This window comes from Rhineura floridana, chromosome 12, assembly GCF_030035675.1.
Source record: "Rhineura floridana isolate rRhiFlo1 chromosome 12, rRhiFlo1.hap2, whole genome shotgun sequence".
Lineage (NCBI taxonomy): Eukaryota > Metazoa > Chordata > Lepidosauria > Squamata > Rhineuridae > Rhineura > Rhineura floridana.
This window is the reverse complement of record NC_084491.1, coordinates 42,539,495-42,551,652: the sequence shown is the minus strand read 5'-3', so window position 1 is coordinate 42,551,652 and position 12,158 is coordinate 42,539,495. Positions and strand designations below refer to the sequence as shown.

The 12,158-nt window shown below is 43.5% G+C and overlaps 1 protein-coding gene across 3 annotated transcripts in view; it reads right to left on the bottom strand.

The window, feature by feature from the left end:
• NCAM1 (neural cell adhesion molecule 1) overlaps positions 1 to 12,158 on the bottom strand; it is a 223,497-nt gene that overhangs the window by 58,996 nt on the left and 152,343 nt on the right. For all 3 annotated transcript variants that reach the window (XM_061592241.1, XM_061592243.1, XM_061592242.1), the window contains exon 9: positions 300 to 450. In XM_061592241.1, the coding sequence (XP_061448225.1) occupies positions 300 to 450 (151 nt within the window). The remainder of the gene's footprint in view (positions 1 to 299; positions 451 to 12,158) is intronic.

Genomic DNA, 12,158 nt, shown 5'->3' with positions numbered 1-12,158 from the left:
GTCTCAGGCCAGGAACCTGGCAACCCTACCACCCTTCTCTTCCTGTCTCCCCAACTCCCTCCTCACTCTGTGTATTCCATGCAAGCTCCCACCCCACCCTACCCCAATCACTGTGTCCCTCTCCCACCTTTATGACCCCTGCTTGCTACACCCAGAATGCCACGGCCACTACCAATGCCCTATTAAGTTTCACATACAAACGCTCCGTGGGCTTGGGTGTTGGGAAGGAGGGAAGAAAGTGGAAGAAGGCAGAACCTGCACGCAGGGGGCAGGAGTGATACTGAAATGTGCCCACTTACACTGAACTTCCAGGTACATGGCTTGGGAATCTTGCCCTATGGTGTTGCTGGCTATGCAGATATACTCCCCAGCATCTGTGTACTGAATGGCTTTCAGCGTCAGAGAAGACACCCGTGCATGGCTGCGCACCACAATGCGCCCATCCAGAGTCTGGTAGGAAAAAGAGGCAAGAGTTTAGAAAGTGGGCTATGTGAGTGGATGAAGGCGCATTCAGAGAGAGGAAGGGAACAGTTGGCCATCAGACAAAGGGCATTTCAGCAACTAATCCTTGCGCCTCAGCTACCCTTTGTCCACTGTTTAGACCAGGAACCTGTGGCCTCCAGATGATGTTGGACTACAACTCACATCATCCTTGACCACTGGCCATGCTGGCTAGGGCCGATGGGAGTTGTAGCCCCAAAATATCTGGAGAACCACAAGTTCTCCACCCCTGGCTTAGACACTAAGAAGCTGCCCCCTGCATTCTACTTTCATGGAGATTGTGATGCGTTCCTCACCGCCTGACCGATGAAGTACAGCTGCGCCAATGCTAACCTGCAAACTTCCTTGCTTTGTTATTTATTTATTTATTTATTTATTTATTATTTGACTGATATCCCGCCCTTCCTCCCAGCAGGAGCCCAGGGTGGCAAACAAGAGCGCTAAAAACACATCAAAACATCATAAAAACAGACCTTAAAATACATTAAAACAAAACAACTTTAAAAACATTTTTTTAAAAAAAAGCTTTAAAAATATCTTTTAAAAAGGGTTAAAAACATATTGTTTAAAATAAAAAAACATATTAAAAACAATTCCAGCACAGATGCAGAATGGAATAGGTCTCAACTTAAAAGGCTTGTTGAAAGAGGAAAGAGTACACTTTTGTGAATTTGAATGTGGGTACTAAACAGACCCATTGTGTTGACATCCTGGTCCAATTTATCTTCAAATTCATTTCTTTCACCTCCACAATGGGTGCTGCCATCTTGTCTTTCCAGCACTGAGATACAGTGGAGCACAGGAAGACAGGGAGATACTCCTGGATTGCCCAGGCAACTGGCTGGCTCTCCCAAATGTCTGGCAAAATGGCAGCACTCATCATAGCTGAATATAGCAAACTCTCCCCCCCCAAAAAAAAATAGTTGCAAACTGGGCTTTCACACCACACAAACCTTCAAATTTCATGACACTTTGGTTCAGTTCTACCAGTAACACACATACTAGCAATGCAGGGAGTGAGGTCCCCTTTTGCATGTTTACTTTGCAGAGCAGTTGGACTGGCCTCTGACATGGCACCCTGCTTTCAGACTTTCCTATTTCCCTGGTTGCTGCAACTGTGCCTGACTTAACTGCAGCTACAACCAGGTCTGGAAATTCTAGAGATGTTATGTCAGATTCCTTTCCCAATGAGGCTGATGGCACTTTGAAGGAGGCCAGAATCCTGTTTCTGTTAGCAGCCAACCAGAGGCCTTTGGGAAGGACATGAAGGAAACAGGGGGAAACCATGGTTTGTCCATAGCAACTTGTTCTTAAGAGTTTGACTGCCCCTGAACCTGGATGCTCAATTTAAATATTATGGTGAATGCCCAACTGATATAATATCTGTCCTCAAAACCACTTTGATGCAATTGTTCTTTCCTTATTCACATCAGGGAAAGGAGGATATTAAAGAGTGGCTGGTGACACTTGGATATAGAGGGGGATTTGCCTTAATTTAAATGGACAGAAAGAATTAGAGAAAATAAATAAATTATCAAGAGCACACACAACCGCCCCCCCCACCAAATATTCTCAAGAGAAAAATTGCGGCTAGATAAACAAAGAAACAGCAAGATTCAGCAAAGGAACACCAAGGTAGCATCTACTAGAAGACTGCCTATCAATGAAAAAGTAACCCTCCCAACTGGGGCGGTGAGACTATGAATTTACCCCATTCATGGTGAAAAGCATCAAAAGGCTGTCGGCTAATCCCTGTTGTTCTATCTGCAGCCGACTCAGCATTCCATAATATGCACATCAGAAGCAGCACTTGTGGCCTGATTAGGCTCTCGCTACAAAGGGAACATACTCTCAGCTGAATGCCCAGCTTTATCATAAAGTTGTCAAGGCAGCAGATGCATGAGGAAGATGATTTAGGATGTCTTCATTAGTAAAAATCCCTAGACCCAGATGGGGGCCCTTGCAGCCATGGACAACTTCACATCCCATGAAAATCTTCCAATGCTGCTAAATGTGTCACGTCAAAGAACCACATTGTATAACAATGCACATCAGTATCCAGGAGGGGTGGATCTAACTGTTGATTCACAAAGGACAATTTATCACTCAAATATAGAAAACATGCATGTGATCATTTCGTTGCAGGGAAGGTCCCGTTAGCCACAGTTTTCCAATGCCTAAACCCACATGCACACATGGCAGACATCATCTGCTTGCACGTAGGTGGGTTACAGACTCCCACCTCCCTCCTCTCTTGCTCCCATCTTTCACCCACTCCAAACTGCCCACCTTTTTTGCCTCTGATAACCAGGTCCTGGGTTGGGAAAGGTAACGAATCTTCATGCTATTTCTTCCTTCCCCAGAAAAAAAACAAAAACCTGCCTTCTCTTCATTTGACAAACAGATAAATATTGTATACTAGATAGCTAGCTAGCTAGATAAGATTATGCCAGGTAGCAGAGAGGTAAACAATTTTAAAAGGCTACAGCCAACGGCCCCTCACCCTCAACACCATGGCAGTTTTACCAGCTCAAGAGGATTTCCCCCAAAACATTTTGAGGAAGAATAAACTGGATTCACCTTTTGGAATAAGTAAGGGAAGGCATTCTTAAGAGAATTGGCGTTTACAAGTACCACCTCTCAGTAGTTAAATAGCACTTGCAGCATGGAGATTAAATTATACGCAACTAAATGTAGAAAAAGGGTGGGCTGACTTGAGTTCTGAATCATCTTTTTTCTGTTTTTGTTTTTACTAGGAATCCTGCAGTCCACCAATGTGTTTTATATTTGATAAAAGCAGGACTGCCTAGACTCAGGTTCTCTTAACAGCTCAGGATTATGGCCAAACTGGGTGCTGTGAATGCATCTCTTTTTCCTCAAGGAAACAAATGGGGCTACAGTGCTTTCCTGCCATACTTATTTCTTCCTTCCACAATTAACCATAAATCTGGGGAAGGCAACATTTGCATCGGGGAAAATGGTTAGAGCTATTCCCCTCAACCCCAATCTAAATCAGGCTCCCCTATGACTTCTTTTAGCAAAAAAAGAGGGGGGAAAGACATTGCCCTCAAGCATTCCCTGCACCATACCTAGCTTGGCCCTTAACAATCTGTGATCAGTTATTCTTCTAAGTAATGCACTCTTGTTTAAAAGCATAAAGAAGGGATTCTCATCAGGCTGAGGTTCCCACCTAGTCCAGTATTCTTTCCAACTGGCAGGTGCAAGTTGATGCATCTAGAAACTGGCCAATGGTCTAGCAGAAGAGAAAGACCTACTTTTTATCCTGATTCAGAAGCAGATCATGAACACAGAAGCAGCTTAGGCCCCCCCTTCCCCCCCCACCCGTATGACAACTCAGAAGACAAGCTCCATCCTGGTAGGTCACTTTAGAGTTGGAGCTCAATCCACTGTTTCCCCATCATGTGGGATGGCAAGATCAAGGAATGACAGAAGCTTGTCCTGCAGGGTTCCCATCAGTATAAGAAAAACCCTTCTCATCTCGTGCCATGGATGAAGACGAGATACAGAGGTGGAAGAGAGGAGGTTTCAGCCAGGATCTCCAGCCTCATGTTGTGTTTTGGCTCTCAGGAGTTTGGAACTCCAAGCAGCAGCTACAAAAACTGTGAGAACCACAACAGAACTCACTTACTGTTTCTTGCCCAAAACTCTTCGGCCTCTCTAGTTTGAGAATCAGAGTGTTCTTACACTTGTTTTGCTTTGAGTCAGGTCATGACGACTAGCACCCCATTCTCACTGACACATGTCAAGAAGTCTACTCCACCCTAATTATGAAATATTACTCTTCTACTTGCAAGATCTGGTAATTAATTTAGGGCCAGAATTTCAATTGTCTCGGCGAGAATACATTAGTATTATCAGTGAGCAGAATATTGAGTATTTTTGTTGCTAAGAAGACAAGATGCTCTTGCCAAAAGCTGCCATTTCAACATCACTACAATGCTCCAAAATAAGAAGACTCTGAATGCATCATGGACCTGCACAAAGATGATAGGTATCAATATACCATTGTGAAGACAAAGTAATTCACATCCAATTTATGCAATTCAGGTTTTGTTCACTCTGTACACAATCCCACTTTAATGGAAGCTGTTGACCCAAATCCTCTTAGCTGAAGTAGAGTTGCTCTTCCCTTCCCGTCCCCCAATTTCCCTATAAGCAAACTGAGCCTGGAGTCCAAACTTGATGGACGTGGGATGGATACACACAATCAATCCCTCTCTGCTACACTGTGGCTCAAGCTGGTGGTCTACACAATACACATTAGAGCTCCAGTTTGATACCAAGGTCAGCCAATTACCCACCTCTAAACTTAGTCTATGGGACCATTTTCTGCAGATCACACAGACTTTGAGAGAGGAAATTGCATTGCTTCTGAGATGGAATGTGATGCAAACATTTTAAAGGAGAACAGAATGTGCCTAACTGGAGAAGAATGAGCAAACAAGTGAATTTGAGCTGGGCTACATGGGCTGTGAACACCAACTCTGAGATGAGACAAATTATCAACTCGCCCACACCTTACTCCATCGGCCCATGGATGTCTTGGATGAACAATGATTTTAAGAACTCTGCTTTGTGCATTTGTGCATAAAAGAGCTTTTGGCCTTCTAGGACCAAAGTGACGAAATTGCTAATTGTTACTGAAAAATCACAGATTCTCTGTAACTCTACCAAAGCCCCAATGTGGAGGGTCCTTGATGATGTGTTGCCCATTCCTAAGACACCATGCTTGTTCATCGAAAGATGCACTAGGACACAAAACAGCTTCTAGCTCTACCAGCAGAAAGCTTAAATTTATTATAGCAGATATATCGATATATATCATCAACATCAATGCAGTTACATTATTAATATTAGTTTTAGTTGGATTGGTTACTGCTGCTACAAGAAATCTGTTAATTCGCAACATTTAAATATATATTTATACACATATATACACAGAGCTAGTGAAGATTGGCTATTTGTCTGATAAACGTATACCTCTTGTTTCTCGGGCCGGGTCCATGAAGCCTGGAGGGAACAGATAGATAAAACACAACACACACAAAAAAGAGCAATAAATGTTCACAAATGTTGTTGCTTTCCCCACCCCAATCAGATAATACGTGGTATGCATCACACTTAATTCCGTGCACATGCGAAACCAAATTTAAGAAGGGGGAGGTGAGGTGGACTGGGGAAATGAAGGGCATTACCGTAGGACATCCATTCCCCGGAATTCACTCCAAATCAGTATTTTTAAAAAAACAACCGAAGTCAAATTGATCAAAGGCACAACGATCATTTGCAAACTCCGTGCTTCTGTTCAGCAGGAAGGTTAACTAACCTATGTTATCATTTTGCCATAAGCAGCCCCGGACGGCAGCAATCCCAGTGATCCCCTCCTTGCAGCAGCTTTGCAATGCAAAGATATAGAGAGAAGCATTTTCCTAGCGCCACAAACAGATATCACTCTGTGTCCACAAGCAGAGACCAGCTATTAAAGCCATACACTTTTAAATGCTTTCTCATGCATGCACACAAACGTATTTTCTTGTGCTCTTATTCTTATTTTAGATGCATGCTGTTAAAGAAAAAATAATACTCATGTCTGAGAAAAGGAGCACAATTTGAAGTCCAGTGAAAACAACATGAGTAGAAGCTAATTTAAACCTTTGGGTTGATTTCTTTATTACCTGAACCCCAAGGATATTTTCTGCCTACGCCCGTTTCCTTAGCTTAATCCGCTGCAGTAAAAGGAGTCCATAATCACCTGGTAATATCACATGACCAAGAGGTCGCAAGACTTTGGGTGTGGTGAACACTCCTGGTGTTTGGATGGCAGCAGCAGACACAAAGACCAATGGATACACAAATGGGATGTTCAGGAGGTGAGGACAAGTAATGTGGCATTGCTTCTCAAAGCATTCCCAGCGACTTCAGCACCACCAAACGCAACAATGACAATGACCACTGTTTCCCACATACTGCACACACAAAAGGCCTGCCTCAATGAAGGTTGCATAATCACCAATTTCTGCCTGTCAGAGAGTGCTTTGAGCCTTCACCAACCTGGTGCCCTCCAAATGTTTTGGACTACAACTCCCATCAGTCCAACTCATCACATCTGGCTTAGAGATGCAGGAGTTCCCAGCATGCCCTGACAGCTCTCTGTAAGAATGTCCCCATTCAATACAATGGAAGGACCCAATCTGCATCTTCAGATGGCAGCTGCTCACATAAGAGACTCATGCAAATGCAAGTGCTTTTACATCTGTCACGTGACTCTGCATTACAATGAGGTCTGGCTAGCCATCACACGGAACAGTCTCCAGCCGTAATACCCAGACTAATCCTAAGGAGCAAGGTCACCTGTTTTGGGCTAAGCCCTGCTGGATGTTCCTTCTAAACATAACTGGGAGAACCAAAAAAAAAGGAACATTCTCTCCTTTCCAAAAAAAAAAAAGTCTGAGCTGCAAATACGGAAGTTACAAGTTGAGCAAAAGTCCTGTAAGTCATTAGAAAAGCCAACTCTCAGTCTCATATTACATCACCTGCAAAATGGGAATAATACTGATCCTACAAGGCATTTGCAAGGAATACTAAAATAATAGGTATCAAACCATTTTGATTCTACTTAAAGGCACATAACACAACAAAGCACTATATAAATTTATTATTATTATTATTATTTATTAAAGCTATCTTGAAGCGGACAAAACTCACAGAAGCTAGGCACTGCTAACAAAATCAAAAAGATACACAAAGCTTTTGAAGACACTTAATTGAAGCTACAGAATTTAACATAAAAAGGGGCAACTGCCTGCCTGCCTTGACAATGAGATACATACAGTTTTAAAACTCACCTCGACAAGCTCAAGTTGTGAAAGGGGAAGTGGGGGGAGGGTTGCCTGGAGGTTTTCTGTAGAGGAAAAAGGTGCTCCCGTTTTATGAATTTCTCCCTGTGTCAAGGATAGCAATGGCTCACCTGATTGGGCTCCCACTCCTGCCATCCTGGCCACTGGCTATGCTGGCTGGGGGTGATGGGAGTCCAACAACAGCCAGAGGGCCACAGGTTAGCCACCCCTGGTGTATGGGTTCTCTTTTTAACAGAATAACAGACTGGCAAAGGTAGCATACAGCACAGTGCTAGAAGGAGCCTCAGGCCCAGATTTTAGTTACAGCCGATGCTCTCATAGCAAAATCCCCACAAACTCTCTAGGAGATCAGTTAATATTAAAAATGGGATTGATGCGTCTATTCCACCTTACTTTGCCTTCATTAATCACACACATACAGTTTGGCAACTTAAGAGTGAGAACTTGGAGTAACAAAGGCATTCCCTTGAGGAGTCCCAGTTACTCACCCGACGTTGCCAAGACAGAAGCAAAGAAGAGTAGGTGTGGGTGTGCGCGTGTGCATGCGCGTAGGGGGGATTGGTGGAGGGGAAGGGAAGAGCACTGGATGGCAGCCTACTTTGTGGAATTTAGGGGGAGGGGTTACTGGCCCAATACCACCTCCTCAAAGATGCCAACCAGGTGGAACTCGAGCATTACCTGTATGTGTGAAGTTGCATGTTTTGTGCAAAGCATCTTACGCTCTCTCAGTTTTGGCCGCTGAGGACAGTAGACCTGAGAAAGTTGGCAGGCAACTAGCCCTGAAGCTGCATCTACGTATTCTACTGAAGTGAAAAAAGAAGCACTACTGACAGCAGACATGGTTCTGTACATGAAGACCCTCCAAGGCATCATTCCCGGCAGCAAAATTGTCCCAAAGACAGCACTGTTCCTGTGTCCAGTTAATGCACTGGCTTGACTGCCGCTGATTCTGCCATTTGCACAATCAACGGATGCATCCATGCTTTTGCACAAATCCCATTCATTCACAATGGGGCTTGCTTGGGAAACTTCCATGGTGGATGGTGCTTTGTGGAAGCACAGTAAGTTCTAGTTAAAAAGCAGTCATGTCAAGAGCCTATCTCTTTTTTGGAGGCACATTCTAATGCATAACCAACAAACATCAGAAGATCTGACTTAAATTCCCCTAAGGAATGGTTTAACCCCAGGTTTCACTAGATTGGGCAACTGGAATCATCTGACAATACAAATGCATACCATGGACTGACATTTAGCTGGAGAGGATTAAAGTTACTGTCATTTTTATTATTTATTTATTATTTAATTTGTATCCTGCCCTTCCTCCCAGCAGGAGCCCAGGGCGGCAATGTCATGAGAACTAAACTGCTGAATGGGATCAGGCCGAAGATCCATCTAACCCAAGATCCTGTGGCCAACAGAGGCTTCAAAATGCCTCAGAGAGATTCATGAGCCAATAAAAGTTCACCTCTACCATCCAGTCCCCATCATCTGTTAAGGCAGAGATGTACTATCACTGGAAAACAGAGATTGCAATTTTGGTTTTTGAACTAACTCTGCCTTCCTCACGACCTGGTACTCTTCAGATGTTATTGGACACCAGCTCTCAGCATCTCCGGCCAGCATGACTAATGGTTAGAAATTATGACAAGATTTGTAATCCAAAACATCTTGAGGGTACCAAGTTGGAGAAGGCTGTGTTAAACCGCCCCCATCACTCCATTTTCTTTTTAGAGCCATTTATGACGGTTGCTATCTATACTGAGTACTGATGATCTGGAAGGCCCATTCAGTGAGAGCTTGCTTCACCATGTTTGCTTTACCTGCTCCTAGTCCAAACGAGAAATCTGTGTTCTAACAGCAAAACTACAGCATAAATGCCTGAAATATTAACTCATATACAAAGAACAAGAAAACCCATCGACACAGCGTCCAGCATACATATCAGACAACGCAGCAGCGGCGGCAGCAGCAGCAGCAGCAGCAGCTCTAAATTGTTTGCCTTCCTTCCTCCTTCCCCAGTCTACATAAGAAACTATCCAAAGGAAGATGAACCTTCATATTCTCTTAGTATGGATTGTTCAACAGCAGAGGCGAGTGTTTCAAAAATAGTTAGCAGTTTTACTCTGAGCTTCTTGAAGATCCTTTTAAAAGCAGGGTGAATTCCCCAGGGGAAATCATCTTAGCCACCTCCCCCAGCTTTTTGGTGCAGTCTGGCCAATTTACAATGGATTTCCATGCTATATTTGGAGATTAAAAGTGCTGTCATTAGCAGCTGAACACAGGAAGCTAAGGATGGAGGGATCAGTCTATTTCTGGTTTGTGTCAGTTTTGCATGTGCTCATTCATAATTTTGTGCTCTTTCATTTTCACATCAACCTATTCTTCAAAAACCAGTTTTTTTGAAATAAACTCACACAGAAATTCATATTTAAATATGTATTTTATCACAAATACGTATTTAAATAAGCATTTTATCTCTATATGCATGTTTCTAAATGCATCTGATCCTAAAATATGCAGCAATGTGCAAAATCTGAGGGTTAATTACATTCTGATCTGCACATCAGTCTGGGAGATGCAAATCAGATCTCTTTGCATGGGAATTCATGGAAATCGAATCCCTACAACATCCCTATAGGAAGCTGCCTTATACTGAGTCAGATCATTAGCCCAGCTAGCTCAAAATTGTCTACAAGGAGATTGGAGGTCAAGGGGGGCAAGGGGCTCATCACTGTTCATAGGAATTCAACCTCCTTCACCAGAAAACCTCTTGATATGGATTTGGTCTATAAATTTTTCTAAGTAAATAAACACGTCTCTGCACACAGCTCAAAGAAGCCATAGAATGGATTGTTTTGTCATCTGAACTGGACTGTGGTTTGTTTGTTTTAAACAAACCTCAAGCAGTAAGCCGAAAATAAAGCAAGGACAAAGCTTGGAGAGAAGCTGCACAGGGACCTGCATGGAGAGGCACGTTCATAATTTAAACATGGTTTAAGACAAACCGTGGCTCGTTGTGATATACAAGCCAGGTCAATGCCTCTAGCCATTCTACTATTGTATGTGCTCAGTTCTGAATTCACCTTCTTTTCCACACTGTCATACCTTGACACTTTTTCTTTAAAATACGATCACCTAATAAGCATCGCTTGAACATGCAGCTGCATAAGCACTGACCAACGCTCTTCCTTTCTGTATTCACCAGCCTTTCGCATCGGACCATTATGGCAAGAGACAAGAGGCCAGACCTGTGCAGCCCCTGGCCGCATCTAATTTCAAAACTGCTAATTATTTTTGCCATTAAGAACAAAAAATGGTTTCAGTACGTGATTGATGGCAGTTCACAAGCAAACACAAAGGCAGCCAGGGCTTTTGTGCCTGGAGTTACGTGCAGCGCTAGTGTACAAGTGCAGGAGATCAAGAGAAAAAAGAATGAACAGGCTCATTTGAGACCACAGAATGTTTTCAGGCTAAATATGCATCTGTCCCTCGACCCTCACCCCAATTTCTCCCCAGCAATTTCTGCTTTTGGCGGTTGTTGCAATGGTGTTTGCACACTGGAACCAGAGCACCGTATCTGCCCCATCGTTTTGAAGCCGGAGAAGAGGGAGACCTTTCCTAGCATGGATTCATTGAATGTTCTGCATCTGCAGTCAGAAAGGAAGGACTTAAACATGCACCTCTCCAAAGCCTGCAGAACCAGCAGGGTCTTGGGAAGCACTAGAATGGATATTTTAGACCTGCAAATAAATAACCATTTATTTGCGTGTGGTTAAGCATCACTTTTGGGCAACCAGACAAAGTGAAATGGATAGAGACCTGGTTTGTTCCGCTGGGGCTAGGAACCAGCAACCTGCAGCTCCTCCGTGTGGTGAGCCGTGGGCAGTGGAAGGTTCCAAGATACTAGAATGGCTACACCCATTGAGGCTGGCCATTGGCTGTCCAACAGGAAGGGCCACAAAAGCTTCCTATTAGTGCTGGAATGGTGCCTCAGAAATTACAGCCTTTCCTGGCTTGAGACTTGGTCTCCAGTCTTGGTCTTTCGGCTCCTAGTTCCCCACCCCTGCCCCTGATGGCTCAGATCAGGCAAGTTCTTTTCCTTCCTTGAGTCCGTTGCTGTGCTGCTTATTATGAAGGTAGAAATGTATTTATTTGCTAAGCTGGTATAAATATGAACTCTATTTTAACCTACAAAAATGGCTATGAAATTATAAGAGGCTGGCACAATTAGCTTGTCGCACTGTTCTCAACAGGCCAACATAGGGTGGCCACTGAAAATAGCCCCCCTCCCCTGTGAGTTTTCTGTGATGTAACAATAATGCTCAGTGCATCTTATCACATGGATTCCTACAAGCATGCTGAGAGTTTCTATGTCAATCCCAGATATCCTTATCTATGTTAGCTGGACTTGGGGGACCAGAAGTAAAGGCTTCAGCAAGTTCTATTAACTTGCTTCAATAGAATTGGGCTAGTTGGCATCAGCTGTTCATCCTATAAGGGATTTGTATTCCACTATGGGATCATGCCTTGGTAGAGTAGCCAAAGGTGTGGGATGGGGAGACCCCAGTTCAAATTTCACCTCATCTGTCAGCTCTCTCGGTAACCTTAATTGCGTCATTCTTTTCTATGTCTTAGAACCCACATCTACAGTAGGGAGAAGGGAGGGATGAATCTACCAGGCTTGGTTTTTCTCGGTTTCTCATTTCCCCAGTCTTAAGCTCAGCTCACCATGTTTCTGGATCAGTTTGCTTTTTTTAAAAAAAAAAAGAAGTCCTCATG